Genomic DNA, 20,561 nt, shown 5'->3' on the forward strand with positions numbered 1-20,561 from the left:
TCAAAACTTCTGCTTCTCTGTGACTGCAGATCCAGCTCTTTGTAGGACAAAGGACGTGCATTAAACGTAAAACACGCTGCACGCAAACAGATACAAATTTCTTTGGTTCCTCTGCTGCAGCTCTCACAGGAATCTGCAGGGAATCTCTGGGCAGAAGGGGCTGGCCTGGAGTGAGCACAGCCCAAGGGTGTTTGTAGACAGACCAAGCTGGTGGCAATAAGCTGTTTCAGGAATCTGCAGAGTCTCTTTGAGGAGGAAAGTGGAGATAACTTTTGGAGTGTGGTCCTTAGTGTCCTAAGGAATCTCGTGAGAAGAAACTATTAAGTAACAGGAGGACTTTGTCACTTTTAAGTGGATTCAAATTGAGCTGTTGAAGTCCTAAAATAGTTTCAGAGGAGTCTGCCTTCCTCCTGGCTTGTTGCTCGTGTGTCCCTCAGCTTTCCACCAGCCACAAAGGGGAACAGTAGTGTCCAGCCACAGGGCTTTTGCAGAGAGTCCAAACTCTAAATACAGATCTGAATTATTCCAGGCACTTCATCTGATATTGTGCTCCTTTAGCTGTAATCCTGTATCTGTGAGGACAGGAATTGTGGGTTTTTTTAAATATAAATACATACAACCATAACTTGTCCAGTGCAGGGAACTCTCCTGTTGGGCAGCAGGAGGTCCTCCACTTTGACCTGCTCAGCAGAAAGCCAAAGTTCTTCTTGGATTCCCAAAACCTGTCCAGTTTTTGGAAGATAACTTCTGGCTTACTGGCCTAAGCTTCATGATACTGCTCTGGTGAGTGGCCATCACATGTGCTGTGTGCAGTGTCTCTGTGACACTTGGCACTATCCTGGCTCAGAGCTGTTCCTCCAAAGTGTGGTTTCCACCAGGCTTTCTGCTTGGAAACACTTTACACCCATTTCAGTGAGCCAGGGCTTCGTCTACCTGGAAATATTTTTGGTGTTTATCTTGGTTTACCCTCCTGCTGCTTAACTCATCTGCCATTTATCTGGCTGCTTCTTGTGGTGTGTCTCTTCCACTTCAGAATCTTCTGGCTTTTCTCTCTGGGTTCAGGAGTGCAGGGTAATATTGCAGCATTTCATAGTCAAAAATGTTCACGTAGCTCATAAGAGGAGTCCTGTCCTTAACACAGCTTTTACAGGCAGCCTGAAACAATAAATATCCAAATGCTGCTGTTATGTGAGCGTGCTGGGGAAGCACAAACAAGAGACAAAGTCCCTTTGTGGGGACACAAAGCCCTTCTGCTGAGCTTCCCTGTCCCTTTCATCAGAGCCCTCACGTGCTGCTCGTGCTCCCAGTCTCTCCAGGACCAGCAGGAAAAATGACCAGTTTGTGGTCATTTTGGAAGGTGGAAATTGGTTTGGAAGGTGGAAATGCTCCCTGCCACTTAGGAACCTGTCCTGCCATTCTTACCCTTTGGGCCACGTCCTGGTACAGTCAGAAGGAGCAGCAGTTTCCCACAGCCTGGAGGCTTCACTGGTCTTTACTTGGTGTGGCTCGAGCACTGCAGTGAGCTCAGAAGGATCCAGCTCTCTGCCCCAGGGCCCCTCTGCAGCCATGGTGCCTGCATCACGCTCTGAGCTCCAAATTTGAGTGCTTAAAGACAAAGCCTGGATTTCTGTTTTACTTAAATATTCATGTTCTGTTCTGCAGTACATTTCCTAGGTAATTTGGGCTGGTGGGTGTTATTTTTAGCCTCCCAGTGTCAGTGGTTCAAGATGACTGGTGCTGCCCTCCCTTTCATAACCAGCCCTTCCTTCCCTTTCTCCACTGCTGGGCTCTGACCTGCCCTCAGTGGGATAAGCCCCCTTTTCCCCCCCATAACCAAAGCTGTGGTTTCTCCTGCTGCCTAAAAGCCAGGGCTCAGCAATGTTTTTCTCCCTGCAGGTGATAGTGGACACCCCCACCAGCCCGGTGACCAGTGGCCTCCCGCTCTTCTTTGTCATCACTGTCACAGCTATCAAACAGGTACAGGTGTCGGTGTGGGGAGGAGATGCTCTTTGAGACAGCTAGGGAAGCAGGTATTTAAATGTGCTCAGAAGCCACCAGCCCGTGCTGGTAGGTTTGGTGCACCCTTCTCAGAGGGTGAGGCGGGCACAGGTGCTTCTCAAGAGAGGCTGCACGGTGAGCGTGGCTGCTGGTGTCTCCTGTTCTGGCACTAAAGCATCCCTGTGCTGCTGAAAGCAGGCCATGAGGGTCAGCAAAGCTTTCTGCTGTAGGTCTGGTGTTATGTGAATGTTTTTGCTCTTCTTGGAAGCGCTCCCTGAGTCCTTGCAGAGACGTGCTCCAAATGCAGCCCACGCTCTGCTCCCGCGTTGGTAGGTGGAAAGGACAGGTTCTGTTCAGCCACTCAGCTAGTCCTGAAAGCATGTGGTCCTCATCTTCTTGCAGTGTTAAAAGACCTTTTGCCTCCCATCACTGGCACACATGCCATTTTAAATTGCCTGATTGAATAATAAAAAAAGAAGTTTGATCTACGGGGGCTGGAAAGGGAGAGCTAGAATAAAACCTCTCTGCTTCAAATCTCAATGCTTGTTCTTCCAGTAAAGACTGAAGAGGAAGAGTCTCGTCCTGCGTTACCATAGGAAAGAGTTGCAGGCTGCTGAGTGTATTATTCATATTATCAGTCTGTTCTTACCAAAGCTGAGAATAATAGAAGTGTGTTTCAGTAGTTTAGCTGCTCGTTGCATGCCCCGCATGTAGATTATTTTTGTGTTATTTCAGTCTGTTCTGAATCTGTCAAATATGCATATGAAGGTTTTTTAAAATGAATTGATTCAGTCTGAGCTACTCTGGTTGATGTTTTGTCAGGCATGGAGGAGGTCTGAGGACGGTGGCCTTATTCATGGTTTTAATGTGTCCCTCTGATCCTCACGCCTCCTTTTGCATTAGTTTACTCACTTTGTTACGAGTTTGTGTTGCCTGTGTCTGTGCCTTAGGGGTACGAGGACTGGTTGAGGCACAGAGCTGACAACGAAGTGAACAAAAGCAACGTCTTTGTTGTCGAAAATGCAAAGCAAGTGCGGAAAGAGAGCGAAAAAATCAAGGTAACTGTTAACTGAGAGCCTGCACGTGGTTCTCACTGAGGCTGACGGGCACACAGAGCTGTGTGCTGAGGGGACAAGGGCAGGGGAGGAGGGGTGTCCTGGGCTAGAACTGCCCCAGCTTGCTCACTTTCAGATGAGATACTCCCAGTTAAGGAGTGAAGCTGCCTTTGATTTCTTTTGAAAAAGCTGTCTCACAAAAGCTGTACCGGGGCTGACAGGTGACAGATCTGTCAGCATTTTGCACTTCTCCAGGACAGGCAGTCCTCTATTTCCTTCTCTCCCAAGGACACCAGGAAAGTACACTTAGCTTTGATGTTAATTTATCACACCACACTTCAGGCAAGTACAGCCTCTTGCTCCATCAAGATTTAGCAGAGAAATAAACACTGAATGTGCCACGTGGGTGCTCTGAGTCAGTGCAGGGCTGGATTGCCCCATCAGGCCGTGGAGTGATGTTCAGGGGTCTGTGCACCTCTTGGACCCCAGTTTGCCCCTTAGGCTTTGAGAGAAGCTGAATCATACTCATCTGACAACAACTGAGAGGACTTTTCATGTGGGTGTTTCCTTTCTCCCTAGGTTGGAGACATAGTAGAAGTGAAAGCAGATGAGACCTTCCCCTGTGACTTGATATTTCTGGCCTCCAGCAGCCCTGATGGGACCTGCTACGTCACCACGGCGAGCCTTGACGGCGAGTCCAATTTCAAGGTCAGGGGCTGCTGCTGGGGGCTGCTGCTGGGGGCTGCTGCTGGGGGCTGCTGCTGGGGGCTGCTGCTGGGGGCTGCTGCTGGGGTCCCCGGGCCCGGCGCCGTGGGGCCGTGCTGAGCTGGGGGGTGATGCTGCAGAGCCCATCCCGGTGCTCTTGAGCAGCTCCTGCTCCTGCCTGCTTGCAGTGTGTCAGCAGTGGGCCCTGGGGGACCCTTTGTGCTCTGCTCTGTCTCCGAGGGCCGTTTGTGCTGGCGCTGCCCCAGACTGTGTTGCTGTTTATCGCTGCCATCGTGTCAGTGCTTCCCGCTCTGCTGCGGCAGGGCAGCAGTGCCTGCAGCTCTCCAGCTCCTCTCCAGGCCCTGCCAGCACCCCTGCTACTTAACCAGGCGTTTCCAGTGGCATTAGGGACCTCTTTGGGGCAGCATGTCTAGGATTCATTGCGGGAGTTTTTCACCAGCGTGAGAAAAGCATCGCTTCTGGGATTTTCTCTCTCTTTCCCTGAAGCAAGCAGTGAAACTTAATGCTAGTCTTGCTCAGGATGAGTATCTTCAGTTTATTTTCTTTCTCTATCTCCCCTTCTCTAAGCTAGAGAAAGAAGCAACAACAAAGAACTTATATACGTCAGAAGACATGAACATTTGGTTGCACTTGAGTTTGATAAATATTTGTAGAAGTATAATACATAATATTATAATAAAATAATAATATTATAACAATATAATAAGTATATTTGATAAATATCCAGAGAGTAGCAGCTGCAGTAGTGGGACTGGAAGATGCTTTAAAATGACATGATTCTTTCCAGCACACTCTGAAGTCAGTGGGAATGCCACTGTGGATCTGATGTGCTCTGATGGGATTTGTGGCTCTTCTCGATGGGTGGTTGTCAGCTGGTGCTGGATAACCTGTGTGGGAGCTGGTGGCACAGTGCTGGTTCCTCTGGTGAGGAGGAGTTGGGGCTTTGAAGTGGCTTGAGGCTAAAAATAGCTAACCATGTTAAAAGGCTATTGCTTATTTGTGTCAGGTGTGTTATAGGCGTGAGTTCACACTACTTTTGCAGAGTCTTGGCTCTTACCAACTTGTGAGCCTGGAGATGCGATGCTGAGTTTCTATTTCAAGCACTGTGGTGGTTTTTTCTTGGTCTGTGGATTCCTGTAGGTGACTGGGAGCTGTCTCCTGTTTAATGAGGAGGTGAAGATTAATGTGAAGGGGGAGAGAACAGAAAAGTCAGCTCTGTTAGGGGCAATAGATCTAACATTAGGAACCAGAGTTTGCTGCAAAAGGGGGGTGAGGCAAGCACATTTGAGTTACCACCAAACCTCATCTTGCAGGGGTATCTGCTGCCTTCCTGGTGGGCATTTTTCTGGTATTTGGGGCACGTCAGGTTGGGGTGTGGGAAAGGTGCCTGAGTGAAACTGGAATAGAAACGTAAAAGAGATTTTTGTCAGGGCTCTGTCTTTGAAGCACAAATCTTTGGCCGTACGTTAGCTAACAGAACACGTGTTTCCTAAATGCACTAAAGGATGTAAAGATCCTGGAATTGACTGGGAGGTGGCTTTGGAGTATCACTCAGTAACTGCACGGTGTCTCTGCTGATGGGAGCGGAGCAAAACCCCACGCGAGGGCTGGGTTTGGTGCTGGGCACCGCAGGAACAGTTTTGACTTGTGCCTCACAAAAGCTGCGGTCTGTGCTGGAGATCCGTGTGCCTGCTGGAGCGTTTTCAGCTGGAGGAGCCAGGCAGGTTAGCAAAGCAGCACGGAGGAGGGGATTTCTGGAGCCATGGCTGCAGCGTGTGTAAGTGCAGGGAAGGGCTGCGCACGTCAGGAGCGGAGGAAGCGTTTTAATGAATTTGTTTATGAAGATGGATTGAGGCAGCCTGCCGTGCAGCCCGCCGTGACTTGGAGCTCTGAGTAGCTCCTATAAATAGAGCCCGAAAGGCAGCGAGCAGATCCTTTGTGGGCTTTTCAGTTAATTATGAGAGATGAACCTTTGCAGCAGCAGCTGCTAAAAATAGCTCGGAGTCTGCCAGCGCTCTGCCTGGTCCCTGCTGCTGGAGCTGGTGCCTAGGTACCTTCAGGAGCCAGGGCAGGTGGTGAGCCCCTTCCTCACGGGGCCACCTGCAGCCTCCCCTCCACCCAGCCAGGGCAGGTCCCCAGAGAAACAACCAAGGACGCTCTGCTTTCGGTGGATGCCTTACTGAGAGACGCCCAGCTCACTGCTGTGGCTTCTCTGGAGCATTAGTGACTTCATTCTTTCTCTGAGAGATGCCTCAGCTGCTCTGCGGGAGCGTGGCGAGGCCTCGGGAGAGCTGCTGGTGCTGGCAGGCTTGTGCACGGTGGCATTTGAAGTGGTGGGGTGCAGAACCCGGGGCTGGGGCTGACGCTGCCTGTGCTGCTGTGCCTGCAGACTCACTACGCGGTGCGGGACACCACCGTGCTCTGCACCGATGAAGCCATCGACACCCTCACGGCCACAATCGAGTGTGAGCAGCCACAGCCCGACCTCTACAAGTGAGTCTGGCCCTCCTGCCTCCTCCCCTGCCTGTCCTGCCCTGCAGCTTGCCCGGTGGCATCCCCCTGCAGCCGCCTCAGCACTCGGATCACCCGGGGGATCTGCAGTTCAGCAAAGCAAAGGCCATCTTCTTTGTGCCAGAGACCAAAAGGTGTCTCGAGGCACTGATAAGCTACTGGGCCTCCTCTGTATGAGCACAGCAGAGTCTTCAAAGCTCAGTGTCTTTGCAGAAAAGCCTCCCCTGTGCAACAGTTCTCGTGGTTTTTGTCGGCTCAGCAGCAGTAATGGTCCATGTACCCATTTTTGGGCCACTCTCACCTTCCCAGTGAGATGCACTGGGCTGAATGACTTCCAGGAGTAAGTGGTCTGTGGTTAGATCCCTTGAGGGAGGTTTTCTGGGGTGTGTTGCAGTCTGTAATGGGATGTGCTGCGCTGTGTAAGCACACGGGCACCCCTGAGCATGGGGAGTGTGTGTGGCTTCCCCCTGTCCTGAGCACAGCCACCCCTCTGAAACATTAAACTCTCAAATTCACTTGTTTCTGGGTTTGCTTCCATGTCCTGTCAATGACTTTTCTTTGTTACCTTTGTAGTATAATGTGTTTGTAACACAAGTTTCTCATATTTTTGTCACAGATTTGTTGGAAGAATTATCATCTATGGGAGTAACCAAGAGCCTGTAGCCAGGTTGGTCCTGCAGCTGCCTGTTGGCCCTCCTCAGAGGGGCTGGGCATCTACAGAGAATTTCAAAGATCTGAGCTTGTCCTGCCATCATTTGGGATTATTTTTTTTTCTTTAACCACTCCAAAGATTTCATTCTAAAAGGAGGCTTCCCTTCTGCCATCCTGTGATTTTTTTTGAGCCCCTTTTGGGGAGGCAGTGCAAGACCACCTGGTAATGGCCTGCCCTGCTGATGGGGCACAAACTTACCAGGCAATGACAAAATATTGTCATTGGAAGGTAAGCAAAAACTCAAACATCAGTCAGAGTGTTCCACGGGAAAGATGAGCAGGTGATGTTCATAAGCCATGCACAACAGCTGGCTCTCACCAGAGCGTGTTGGATGGGTTTTGTGCTCTGGTGGGTCTGTTCATACCCTGGGAGCAGCAGGGGCTCACTGGGGGTTCCAGAGAGAAATAAAAACACAAATGGGGCTGTCAGCTTTGATGGTGCCATTGATGGACTGGGCTGGAATGGACAGGCTTCTGATGATTTTAACACTGCAGTTTTATATGAGTACTGGAACATACTGGGTCTGAACATTTTGCAGTTATTCCTCAAAAGCCTTACTGAAAATCCCCCAGTAAGAGTGGAATCTTGCATTGGGGATAGTATTTGTAAGATGAAATGGAAATGTAATTATATAAAGAGAAAAACAAACTCAAGTAAGACCCCAGTTTAACATACAAATCATGTAATCAGACATAAGGAAACTTTGTTTATCTTTCTATTCTAATTCTAATTTATAAAGTAGTTTGAATGTTCTTTGAGTGATGTAATGTTGTAATTTCTTTTATGTTTAGGTCTTTGGGTCCTGAAAACCTGTTGTTGAAAGGTGCTACCCTCAAAAATACCAAGAAGATTTATGGTGAAGTTATTTTTGTTTGTTTATTGAAATAGTTCTGATAAGTAATGACGAATGTAGATGCTCACTGCTAAATCTGGAGAGGGAGCATACTTCTCTACAGCCTGTCTACCTGGGCTGCCCAGCTGCAGTTTTCATGCAAAGTGGCCAGGGTGAAATTCGGAGGCACTGGCTGTGTCTGCAGGGCTGCCCAGGTGTGTCAGTGCAGCAGAGCAAGCTTTTCCTTTTGCCTGAGACACGATGAGCAGGAGCTGGCCCAGATCCTCTGCTGGGAGCGCACCAGGCGCTGGTGGGAGACAGAGACAGGGCTCTGGTGGGAGGCTTTTCCTGACTGTGCGTGATCCACGGGCTCCTGCTCGTGCTCTGGGACACAGCAGTGGCATTGCTTGGCAGCCTCAGGGGTCTGGGGAGTTGAGCAGTCCTTGGGGAACGCCTGCTCCTCAGCTGGGACTGGAGCTGGATGTAAACACCAATGGCCCAGTGCCTGCTGGCTCCCTGTCCCTCATGAGCCCTGCTTTGATACCCTGCAGGAGTTGCAGTCTATACTGGCATGGAAACAAAAATGGCTCTGAACTACCAAGGGAAATCTCAGAAACGGTCTGCAGTAGAAAAGTGAGTATTTTACGTCAAAAAAAAAAAAAAAAAACCCCGGTAAAACCCGTTGGGTTTGGGTTTGTTTTTAATGGATGGCTTGTACAGAAGTAATCCCCTAATCTGCTGCCTTTTGCTTCAGATGCTCTCTGATTGCACAGAAAAATCTGGGTATTTGATAAAGCATATCTTGCTAGAAGCAGCATCATTTAGTAGCTTTTTTGTTTAAAAACAAAATTAAGACATGTTTAAATATATGAACCTGACACTGAATATCAGCAGTGTCAAAAGCACTTGTTCTGTAATTCCCTTCTTAAAAGTAAGGAAGTCTTGTTCCTGCCTGTTTACATGCTTTTCTCTATAAAAATAGCTGCAAGAACTTAAAAAAAGAAACCTGTTTTTCAGATCCATCAACGCTTTCTTGATAGTGTATTTGTGCATCTTACTGGGCAAGGCCACTGTGTGCACCACTCTGAAATATGTCTGGCAGAGTAATCCATTTAATGATGAGCCTTGGTACAACGAAAAGACTAAAAAAGAGAGAGACACGTTCAAGGTAAGTGGATTTGTATTTCAGCACCTCCTCCAGCTTTACTCACTCTGGCTGTTTAGTTTAATCTGATAGTGCCTGCTGCCAGCCCTGGGAGTCCTGTTTGCTCACAGAAAGTGCTGTTGTTTCCTTTGGTCTCTCCTGCTGTTTGTGTTTCTTTTGTGCCTCTCTCATGCTTGTGCACAGTGAGGTTTGTGTGGAGCAGGGGCAAAGCATGAGTAAATACTGTATAATACAGGAATGCAGCTGATGTAACCTGAGTCCTTATCTGAACTCGAGATATCTTTCAGCTTTGAATAGGTAAGCCTAAATTGAGGCCATGTCAGCCAGCTTGTTAAACTTGCCCAGACGTGGGCAGTCAAGCCTGAGTGAGTGCAAGTGTGTAGGGATCTTCACTGGATGGGTTATGGAGTTGATGGGTTGTGTACAGGGATGTCACTGCACCACTGGTACCCTTGCCACAGCTTGACTGGTCTCAAGCCACCTGCTCCTTTTTTCTGGTTATTTGGGGTCAGCATGAGCCTGTGGCAGTATATTCTTGAGGAGAATATGCTTATGAAACATTGTTTTGGTCACTGTGAAGCAGTGAGATGTGTACCTGGTAGCTCTGCAGAAGACAGTGGGATTTTCTGTGCCAAAGGAAAATGGGATTTAGCCCTGTATCTCAGCTGTATTCATTTTCCATGTTGTTTTTTCCTATTTAACCTTTTCTGAGAAGCTGTCTAGATTCCCTGAGGTGTTTCTGCAAGCTGCCCCTGTGTCCTGACAGCCACAGGCTGCACCTTCTCCTCTTTCCTTTGCAGGTGCTGCGGATGTTCACAGACTTCCTGTCGTTCATGGTCCTCTTCAATTTCATTATCCCCGTCTCCATGTACGTTACAGTGGAGATGCAGAAGTTCCTGGGCTCCTTCTTCATCTCCTGGGACAAGGAGATGTTTGATGAGGAAATACAAGAGGGAGCACTGGTGAACACCTCGGACCTGAACGAAGAGCTGGGGCAGGTCAGAAGGTGCTGGGTGTGCATCTGTCAGGATGAGGATGTGGCTGAACGTGCCCTCCCTGCCAGGAGCCCTTGCTGTGGCAATCCCTGGCGGTCCCCTGGGGCCAGAGCTTCACCCAGAGCTGCGGTGGCACTTTCCATTTGATGTGATTCCACTCGCTCTGCCAGCCAGATAAGGCTATAAATAGTGCATGAAAGAGCAGCAATTGGGTCACGCCAATTGTTTCCATTTTGGGGAATATCAGGCGCGGCGCTCCGCGTGCCAGGGTGCTTTGCTTTCACTGCTTCAATTAAAAATTAAAAACCCTCTGCCTCTTTGAGGATTAGTGAAAAATGTCTGCCCAGTTGTCTCCCTGGGCGTGCAGAGCACGTGCAGCTGTGCTGCTGCTGCCTCGCTGGGGCACCCGGACACCTCAGGCTTCCCTGTCTGCTCTGCAGCGGGAGAGATGAGTGCAGGGCATGTGCAGTGCCTCCTGCTTTTGGTTTTGCTTTAAAAACAATAGTAAAAATACACTTGGAGTAGCAATTAGCTGATGGAAAGGCAGCTCCAAGACGAAAATCCCCAAAGGAGGCAGCAGACCTGCAGCAGCAGTTCTGTAAGCAGAAGTTCTGTAGGGCTATAGCAAAGGACCCAAGAAAGTGAATGAGGGGAAAGTGAAGAGCCTGGAGACAGATTTTAGGTCTTCAGAAGCTGCCTCCTGCCACCTCTGCAGCAGGCTGAAAAACAAAGGAGCAAAGTAGCAGAAGCACAGGGTGATGCAGTGGGGCACCTGCGGGTGTTTTGCAGTCGGGTCAGGATGGCCAAGTACCCTCCAGCACTGGCACAGCTGCACTGGGACGCCCCAGGCTCTGTTTCTGGGGGCCCCTTGCCCAGCCCCTGTGGCAGCTGCCCGTGCTTGCAGGTGGAGTACGTGTTCACGGACAAAACGGGCACGCTGACCGAGAACAGCATGGAGTTCATCGAGTGCTGCATCGACGGGCACAAGTACAGGGACTGCACTGCAGAGCTGGATGGCTTCTCCCAGACTGATGGGCCCCTCAAATACTATGGCAGAGCTGAAAAGGTAAGAGATGTGCGTGCTGATGGCTGTGAGGGCTGCGTGGCCAGCTCCTGGCTGCGTGTGGCGTGCAGCTGGTAACGAGCCCTCCCTCCCCCCCTCCTGCCCAGAGCCGTGAGGAGCTGTTCCTGAGAGCCCTGTGCCTGTGCCACACGGTTCAGATCAAGGAAGCAGACCAGGTGGATGGGCTGGTGGCACACCCAGAACGCAAATACACCTATATCTCCTCTTCCCCAGATGAAATCGCTTTGGTGAAAGGCGCAGAAAAGTAAGGATGTGAAGATGTTGGCTTTTTAGTTCCCTCTCTCTGGTGGGGAGGAGGGAGGTGAGGGTGATCTGAAGCTGATAGATCCCTTTCCACGGTCTCTCTGCTGAACCTGAGCTGCAGTGCTGTCAGCCTGTGGGTTTAAATGAGCTCTCTGTTAAAGGGATGCTCTGTAAAGGATCTCCCTGAGCAGCTCCCTGGGAGACCATGGTTTGCATGCACTGAGAGCAGCCCCAAGGTGCTGCAGTGCCCAGGTGTGGCAGAGGCTTCTTTGCTGGAGCCCACGTGGCCTTGTGCTTAGGAACCATGTGCATATTGCAGTGAAGTCTTTTCCTCGCCATGCAGTGGCAAAATAATGGGATGGTTACTTCTGTCAACCCCACATTTGAATCCTGCCAGAGATGCTCAAGGGCAGGCTGGGGGGGCTTTGAGCAGCCTGGTCTGGTGAAAGGTGTCCCTGCCCATGGGTTTGGGACTAAGTGATCTCTCCAGCCCAAACCACTCAGTGATTCTATGCTCTTGCCAGCCCCTAGGTTTAGATGGAGGCTGCTGCAGCTGTGTACACTTGCTCATGGCTTGTAAAGCTGCCAGAGAGCCAGTGGACCGTGTCCAGAGGTTCTCTGTGTCTGTGTGCTCCAGTGCCCAGGCTCTCCAGGGGATGGGAGCAGTGCCAGGACATCATAGCAGGCTCTGCATGGAGCAAACAAGCATCCAGCCGTGCTCCTTAGCCCGGGCTCACCGAGCTCTGCTCTGCAGTGCAGAAGGTGAAACGAGAACGTCGTTATGTGTAACATGTGCCAACGGGTGTTTTCAATGCTCTTCTGTCCTTTTGTTTATTGACAGGTATGGTTTCACTTTTCTAGGACTTGAAAACAATTTCATGAAAATACGAAACCAAAAGAATGAAACTGAGATGTAAGTGCTGCTGGGGCTGCTGAGGAACAGGGCTGCTCTTCTGCACCACTCCCACCCAGCCTAATCGGGTTTGGTCAACCTGGCAAGGTCAAAGCTGTTCCCTGGGGGCAGTCAGACCCTGCTGACCTGCCCTAAAACCCCTGTCCCATTTACAAAGCACAGCACATCAAGGTGTGGGCGAAAAGAGTCGCTTGCGAAAATCCACGGGTGCTTTTCTGATGTCCAAATTCAGGTCCCTGAAGAGCCTGCAGTCCTTTGTATGTATGCTTCATCTGCACCAGGTTGTGCAGGTGGCTCCTGGGATCCACGAGGTGGCTGCTGACCTTATGGGCCATGGCTGGAGCTCACAGCAGGACACTGTGAGCCTGAACTCGTGACACGGCTCCATTCCCCGTAACCTCTCCTTCCCCTCCCAAACTGAAAATAGTTAGATTTTACCCTGTGCTCACAGCTTGGTGGACATCTGTGAGTCACTGACCCAATCCCAGCTCTCCCTGAAAACTTGCCTTCACAAGCCAGTTTCACTTCTTACTTCCTTCTTGAAGAAACTTCTTGTTTACGTGGGAGACTCAGTGTTACTGCTTGTGGAACGTGGTGCCCCACTCCCTGCTGAGCCCCTGCCCAGCCTGGGGGCTCAGTGCACTGGTGGGTACCCACACCCTCAGTCCCATGCTCAGAGCACCACAGGACTACTGGAATCTGGGTTTTTTCCCTCCATTTTCTTACGCAGTAGCTGTAAAATTCATTCCCAGGTGGCTTAAGCCACTTGCAGGGTGTATTGATTTCTGCAGCTCATTGTTAGTGATTTTCTGTCTCAAATAGTTATTTTTCTATTTTTCCTTTACTGAGCCAAAGCTTTTTTCTCTTGCTCTAAAGGTACCAGCTTCTCCACGTGTTGAACTTCGACCCTGTCCGGCGCCGTATGAGTGTCATTGTGAGAACCACCACAGGTACAGGCAAAGTGCTTCTGAGGGCTCTCCTACCTGTGTGCAAGCTGTCAAACACCTCCTCCTTGCTCCTGTCACCCAGCAAGCTGAGCTGTTAGGTTTTTCTAGGCTGGGCTAACTAAATTCTGTACTGGGACTGGTTGCTGTAGAGTTAATTTTCTTTCATGGCAGCTTTTTGGAACCAAGAGCAGATCAGAGAATGAGAATAGTGACCCATGGAGGGAGAGCTCCCTGCCTGCCTTGTTGCAGGCTGGAACAAGTACAGGGAGACATGTGAGCAAGTCCCCTGGGTGGGATGGGGTTTCATGGGAATAAAAGACAACAATTCAGAGGTCACCATCCTTCTCAAGTGTCAGTCCTGTAAGGTTTGGGATGCTGGTTTTGCCCTCCCTGGAAAGATTGCCAAGGCTTACAGATACAATGCCCAGCCTGTGGCAGAAAAGTTGCTCAGAGGGAAGCAGGGGCACCCAAAGTCTCAACGTGAGGTGTTTCACAGGCTGGTCAAAGGCCATTTTTGGTAGGCACTTGGGTTTCTAGCAGTTCCCTCTTTAGTCCTCCCAGACTTCCTCCCTCTGCATCACTTGCTTGCTGTGGGCATTGTTAACTCTTTCTGCAGCTTCTGAGTGCTATAAATGATTTATAATTTGCTTTTAGGAAAGTTGCTTCTCTTCTGTAAGGGAGCAGACTCCTCTATTTTTCCAAGGGTGCAGCAAGAAGAAATCCAACAAACAAAAGTGCACGTGGACCGCAATGCTATGGTGAGCACACAGATGGAATTTGGCTGGCTCCTGGGGTCAGGAAAGCCTTATTCCAAAAACAGGGATGTGACCTTGCTTTGGAGAGAAGTGTTGAAAACCTGAGTGTCACTTCACATTGTTTTGATGCCAGGCTTCTTTCCTTTTCTGTTTGGTTGGCTTCCACCTTTATTTGATATACTTATATGGTCTCCATCACAGTTGTGTCCAAGCATCTCCCAGGCAAGTTAAAAATAGAAGCAACATCAGCAGCCTGGTCCCAGTCGTGGTGGCTCCCAGTCCTGCTCTCCCTGCTGGCTGCATGCTCCCAGCCCTGCTCCTTCTCTTGGTTTCTTTGTGCACATCATAAGCAGCACCACGATTACTCAGTGTAAACACAGAAAACTGCTCTTTTGACACAAGCCAGCAAGTTATCCTTGCCCTCAGGGCCAGTGCTGCCAGAAGCACTGATGGCAGACAAAAGCACCAACCCTAAAGTGAGGAGCTGTAAAAATTCTGGATTTAGGGCGTTTGTCCACTTTGTTTTCTTTCCCTGCCACTGCCAGGATGGCTACCGAACGCTCTGTGTGGCCTTCAAAGAACTGACTGAGAAGGAGTATGACAAAATTGACAGACAGCTCAATGAAGCCAAGATGGCTCTGCAGGACAGGGAGGAGAAGATGGCCAAGGTTTTTGACGACACAGAAGCAGACATGCACCTGATTGGGGCTACTGCTGTAGAAGACAGGTAAGGAGATGACTCCACCAGCAGCACTGTGGTGCCTGTGGTTTCTCTGGGATGTGAACTTGTGGCCTGGACTCACCGTGGTGGAGCTGAGCAGCCAGGCAGATGCTGGCAGTGTCCAGGGCAATTAATTACACCATGGCACAACCCATTTCACAGTGCCCTAGTTGCTTAAATTGGCTGGTGTAGTAGGAATTGGGATTTATTAATGAAACTACAGAAATACTTGCACTTCTGGAGAGTGAATTAAGCACACAGCATTAATTTGCACATCAAAACAAATTCAATTCCACATTCAGTTATAGTAACTGCAAGTGTAAATTAAACTCTTACTGTGAGGCCTCTAAGAGTCAGGAGTATAAAGCAGTGATTTCTCTTTTTGTCTGCAAATAGAACTTTGGTATTGCTGACTTGTAATCCTTATTCCTGTGGCAGTGGTCTCCCCAGCATGGGAAAAGCCAGTGAGCTTCCCTTGAGCGGGTGTTTTTACCTGCAGAATCAGACTCAGGGCTGTGTGGATGAGGTGCAGTGATGCTTTGCTTCTGCTCGCAGGCTGCAGGAGCAGCTGGCAGAGACCATCGAAGCCCTGCACGCAGCTGGCATGAAGGTTTGGGTGCTGACAGGAGACAAGATGGAAACTGCCAAATCCACCTGCTACGCCTGCAGGCTCTTCCAGACCAGCACGGAGCTGCTGGAGCTGACGGCGAGAACGGTGGGCGAGAGTGAAAGGAAGGAGGATCGGCTCCATGAGCTGCTGCTGGAGTACCACAAAAAGCTCATTCAGGACATTCCCAAAAACCGGGGAGGCCTGAAGAGGTGAGTGAGCCAGAGGACCCAGCCTTGCACGCTTCAGGTGCAGATCTGGGGGAGAAGCAGGACCGTGCTGTGGCCCTGGGGACCGGTCACTTGCAGACACTGCGAGTGGTTCCTTTGCTTAGCTCATCATCTCTGGTATTAGCTGGCTTTGAACTTCATTGCACTGTTCCTTTAGTGAAGGGCACGTGCTAAGTCTAAGCTTTTTAAAATTGCTAAGCCCCGAAAAATGGATGGGAAGGAGATTTACCCAAAGCCATTTTTTTTTTCACTGAGATGATACAAGCAGCTAGGCTGACTTAGTCTGGTTAAGTGTGAAACGTGTTCCTTGTTGTGCCCAGAAGCTGGACGTTGAGTCAGGAGTATGGACTGATCATAGACGGCTCGACGCTGTCGCTGATACTCAACCCCTCTCAGGACTCTGGCTCTAGCAATTACAAAAGCATCTTCCTGCAGATCTGCTTGAAGTGCACTGCAGTCCTCTGCTGCCGGATGGCTCCTCTGCAGAAAGCACAGGTATTTACCTCTCCCTGCCCGAGCCCTGCCTGATGTGACACACGCTGAGCTCATCAGCTGGGACTTCACCTCAGCATCCTCATCAAGCAGGACTTCTCCAGGCTATGTGTAAGCCTCATCTGAGCTTCAGGGCATGATGAAAGCACACCATTCTTTCAAATCTGAATGCAAACCCTTTGTTTAATATGCTGGCAGGAACCCATAAACCCAGGCCAATTAGAAATAAACAGAACCTCCCAGTTTGCTCTTTTTTCGGTTTTCCTTCCCAAATTTGTCAAGTGGAGTCCGTGACTTCCTCACTCCAGCAGATGATGTCCCAGCCTGATAAGTGCTGTGTTTCTGCACCCTGAGATGCGTGAGAGAACCCACCCTTGGGAGAACAGGGTCTGGCAGAAGGGAAGAGCAGGATGTTGCTGCTGGGGTTTGTTTTTAAACACTGTCCTTCAGCCCTGCACAGCTGGACTGGGCTTTTGCTCTGGTTGTGACTGCAAAGCAAGTAAAGAGGGCTTTTATTAACCTCAGCTCTCCAGGTGTTTTATTGCTGCTGTAAAAGCCTGATTGCTTGTCCTGGGGGGAGCAGTGGGAAGGTCTTTGGAGGCTTTTTAACTGAATTTTGGGTTCTGCTGCTGTCCTCTTTTTAAATCTTTTAGATTGTGCGAATGGTGAAGAACACAAAAGGAAGCCCGATAACCCTCTCGATAGGGGATGGTGCAAATGATGTCAGTATGATTTTGGAAGCACATGTTGGAATAGGTGAGAGTCCCTGAAACACCCATCTCACAGCCCAGACCTGTCTGCTCTGGCTGGGGTTCACTACTGAGGTGCAGTTGGTGCTTCTGATTGCACGTGGCTAAACCAATCCCACTGAAAAGTGTGGGAAGTCTGTTCTTGCTTTCTTTGGAGGCAGAGTTTAACTCCAGATTCATGCTTGAGGTCATAGAATCATGGAGTAGTGTGGGTTGGAAGGGGCCTTTAAAGGGTCCAACCCCTGCAGGGAGCAGGGAGCTCTTCAGCTCCATCAAGTTCCTCAGAGCTGTGAACAGCCTGACCTTGAATGTTCCCAGGAATGGGGCACCCACAGCCTCCCTGGGCAGCCTGTGCAGAATTTTACCATCCCCATTGTGGAAGAGAGAGATGAGATCATCATCTACTACTCACCTGTGCTAGCACCATTCTCTGTCAGTGATACACTGCAGATTGTTCCAAAACTGTGACCAAAGTAGTGCTGGTAAGGATTGCTTGGGGCTCAGGAAAAAAAGGGGCACGAGCAGCAAACAGATGGGAGGTTAGGGGCAGTGCAGTGACAGTGTCAGGCTTCAGTGCCTGGTGGCAGCAGCTCAGCACAGGGACACACACGTGTGTGCTGGGGCTGATGCCCAGGTGTGTCGTGCCTGCAGCAGCACACCTGCCCTGCAGCTGCACTGTCCTTAGGACTGGAGCAGGCTGGAGACTCCTCCTGGCTGCACACTGGGTCTGAAATGTGGGAGCCTCCTGTAATGCAGGGTCAGTGGAAGGGAAAGGGCACGTTCTTCCTTTGGGGCTGTTGGAAGTGCTGCGGTGCCCTCTGATGAAGGGAATCCAGTGCAGTCCATCTGGATGTGGCTTTTGTGAACCAAACAGCCCTGTGGGGATGTCTCAGGAGGCTGAGCTGTGTGAGATGCAGGCCAGCCCACGGGGAGCCAATTCCTTATCTTTCATCAGGTTTGCCTTCACCACACTCTTACACAGGAAATCACAGAGCAGCCTAAAAACAGCTTAAAAACTCCAGAGGCAGGTCTGAGTGTTGTGGAGCCAAAACCACCCAGAAAGTATTGATGCTTGGTCTCCTGGGGCACTCAGGAGGGAAACTCAGCCTTTGTCATGCCTTGAGCCACTGAGTGATGTGAGCAAACCCGGTGGGCAGCATCCAGGTTCCAGCCCCTTTGGGATTAACCCCTTGCCATGCTTCTGTCTCCAGGGATAAAAGGCAAAGAAGGACGCCAGGCCTCCAGGAACAGCGACTACGCTGTGCCAAAGTTTAAACATTTAAGAAAACTGCTACTAGCACATGGGCATTTATATTATGTGAGAATAGCACACCTTGTACAGTATTTCTTCTATAAGGTAAGGAGCAGTGTGCAGCTGGGTCCTTTGTTTATCCTGTGCATTTATTTGGCAATAGAATAAAATAATAAACAGGAAAAAAAATGTGGGGGGTATTCTGTAGCTCTGTTTTCCTTCCCTGGGACAGGCTGTGTCTGCCATGTGCCTGTCCATGGAAAACAGTGCTTCCAGGGGAATGTGAGCATTCTCATAGTGTCTCCTGCAGATAGTAATTGCTCACTGGATTGGTTTTGTGCTTGATTGAACAAGTGCCTTACCTTTGTCTGATGTTGTAATGTCAGACACTAGTGTCTGATAACAGGAAAAACTGCTTGGGTTTAGACTGAGAAGTCAAGTGCCTCCCTGCTGACCGTTTGTCTTTTGTTTTCCTAGAACCTTTGCTTCATTTTACCACAGTTTTTATACCAGTTCTTTTGTGGATTCTCGCAGCAGGTAACTCCCAGTAATTTGTCTATAAAGGCAAGGTAAAAAGCAAGTGGCAGAATGAGGCCTCCTAGCAGAGATTTGGCTTTTGGCATCCTGTCTCTTCACCACCTTGCTCTAGAGGACAGTAGGAGCTGACCTTGTTGCTCAGCACCATATCTGGAGCATAATATTTTGAGCCCATAACTGAAAAGAAAGCAATCTGCTTTCTTTCCTTTCCCATCCACCAGCTGTAAACACAGGTGGACACCTTCCTGAAGTAGTGAGAGAAGGGTTTAGCTGGTTTGTCAGCACCTGATTTTGCTAGTTCTGCTTTTCTTACAAGAACAAGTTTTGAATGGTTTCCTGATCTTGTCCTCTGCTGCATTTCAGTGCATTAAAAATGTCACTCAGAAGGAAGAACAGTTCATTCTTTTATGTCTTTTAAAAAAAGACACACAATGAGTGTTACCAGAGCTTTGTTTAATCCAAGTAAGCATCAGAGGGGCAGATCCATGTGGTGAGTGGGTTCGTGTGCTTGGAGACAAGAGCTTTGGCCTTTGTGTCAGCTTAAGGGGCTTTTGTGTCTGTTTGGGCTCAAAAGTAACAGGAAGAGTAAATGGTGAGAGAGAATTCTCTGCTTGTTTTGGCAGAAACAGTTGCCTTTTTTTTAAGAAAAGAAGCTATAGTTCTTCTGAAACAGTCTAGTCTTCAGAGAGCCACAGGAGGCATCAGATGTATTAATAGAAACGGCAGCACAAGAGCAGCAAGAGGAAAGCTGTGATAAGGGCTGTTCAGTCATGTTTTTCTGGGGGATAAGCTGGAGATGAGACCAGCCAGTTACAAAACTTCCTGTCAGGGGGGCCAAGTTCCTGGGCATGCAGCCTGCAGGTGCCTTGTTCCCCTTGCCCTGCACGGAGCACAGCTCCCTTGCAGTGAAGCTGTGCTGGGTGACAAAGGGATGCATCTGTAGGGTATGTGGGAGCTGGAAATTGATGGTTTAATTTCTTTGTGGAGAGGCCTTTTCCTGTCTGTCTCATTTAACCCTTTCTTCCTCTTCTAAGCCACTGTATGATGCTGCTTACCTGACCATGTACAACATCTGCTTCACATCGCTGCCTATCCTGGCTTACAGCCTGCTGGAGCAGCACATCAGCATCGACACGCTGACCTCGGACCCCCAGCTCTACATGTGAGTAGTGCTGGGCTGGCTGCACCTCTGCACAGCCCTCTCAGCCATGGTTTCAGTTCTCTTGGAGGAGTGTAAGCAGGTGTCCCTGTCCTGGGTCAGGGATGGGAGCACCATGAAGTGCAGAAAAAGCCATTTCTGTCCTTCCTGGCTCAGCTGTTCCTGCATTCAAGCTGAGCAGCCTTGTGTTTACTGCCTGTTGCTGCTTGTTCATGCTCTCTGACAGTCTCTGGTCTAGCAAACTGCACTGCTGTATCTCCGTGAAAGGTAAACTGTAGGTGGAATTCATCCAGAAGAAGAATGGAGCTGTGAGCGTGGCCAGACCATTCATTCACGTTACCTTTGAGCCAGGCACGTGATGGAGCGTGTAATGCAGGGAGGGGAGAGGTAGCTTTCAGGAGGAAAAGAGATCCATTCATTTTCAGAAAGATGAATGGTTCTGAAGCCCAGCTCAGGCAGATGGTTTCTCAGCTTGTCTAAATGGATGTGTTCCCCCAGGCTTCCCCTCCACAGGCCAGGTCCCCTTATCAGAGCCCAGGGAGCTCTGCTCATCTGTCCACACACTGTTTTCTGCCATGTTGCCCAGGGAAAGGACAGCTCAGACTGTCTCCCTCTGCTTTGCTTGTTGTTTTTGCTCCTTGGTTGCAGCAGGGAGAGGCTCCAATCCTGCACAGAAACAGAGATGCTTTCCATCTTCCTCCCAGCCCTGCCCACACGCGTGCTTGGGGCAGCCCTTCAGCAAAGACTAAGGAAGAGGTTTTTTTGGAGGAAACCCCTCTCCGTGCATCCCTGTTGCTATTTCCCCAGCCTGGCAGTCAGCTCAGCCCTGTGGAAGAAGCCAGGTCAGGGCTGCTTTGGCCAGTGCCAGCCCTGTCACT

General features: G+C 49.8%; 1 protein-coding gene across 5 annotated transcripts in view; it reads left to right on the top strand.

Annotated features, from left to right (window-relative positions):
- The window catches only part of ATP11C (ATPase phospholipid transporting 11C), a 54,673-nt gene that overhangs the window by 20,647 nt on the left and 13,465 nt on the right, over positions 1-20,561 (top strand). For all 5 annotated transcript variants that reach the window (XM_053955658.1, XM_053955660.1, XM_053955659.1 and 2 more), the window contains exons 4-24: positions 1,897-1,977; positions 2,949-3,056; positions 3,633-3,761; positions 6,169-6,272; positions 6,907-6,957; positions 7,794-7,858; positions 8,386-8,467; positions 8,852-9,002; positions 9,800-9,997; positions 10,899-11,060; positions 11,165-11,322; positions 12,163-12,234; positions 13,111-13,184; positions 13,836-13,939; positions 14,482-14,663; positions 15,213-15,476; positions 15,815-15,989; positions 16,640-16,742; positions 17,947-18,092; positions 18,465-18,524; positions 19,559-19,686. In XM_053955658.1, coding sequence (XP_053811633.1) covers positions 1,897-1,977; positions 2,949-3,056; positions 3,633-3,761; positions 6,169-6,272; positions 6,907-6,957; positions 7,794-7,858; positions 8,386-8,467; positions 8,852-9,002; positions 9,800-9,997; positions 10,899-11,060; positions 11,165-11,322; positions 12,163-12,234; positions 13,111-13,184; positions 13,836-13,939; positions 14,482-14,663; positions 15,213-15,476; positions 15,815-15,989; positions 16,640-16,742; positions 17,947-18,092; positions 18,465-18,524; positions 19,559-19,686 — 2,597 coding nt within the window. The remainder of the gene's footprint in view (positions 1-1,896; positions 1,978-2,948; positions 3,057-3,632; positions 3,762-6,168; positions 6,273-6,906; positions 6,958-7,793; positions 7,859-8,385; positions 8,468-8,851; positions 9,003-9,799; positions 9,998-10,898; positions 11,061-11,164; positions 11,323-12,162; positions 12,235-13,110; positions 13,185-13,835; positions 13,940-14,481; positions 14,664-15,212; positions 15,477-15,814; positions 15,990-16,639; positions 16,743-17,946; positions 18,093-18,464; positions 18,525-19,558; positions 19,687-20,561) is intronic.

Source organism: Vidua chalybeata, chromosome 14 (genome assembly GCF_026979565.1).
Source record: "Vidua chalybeata isolate OUT-0048 chromosome 14, bVidCha1 merged haplotype, whole genome shotgun sequence".
In the NCBI taxonomy this organism is placed as follows: Eukaryota; Metazoa; Chordata; class Aves; order Passeriformes; family Viduidae; genus Vidua; species Vidua chalybeata.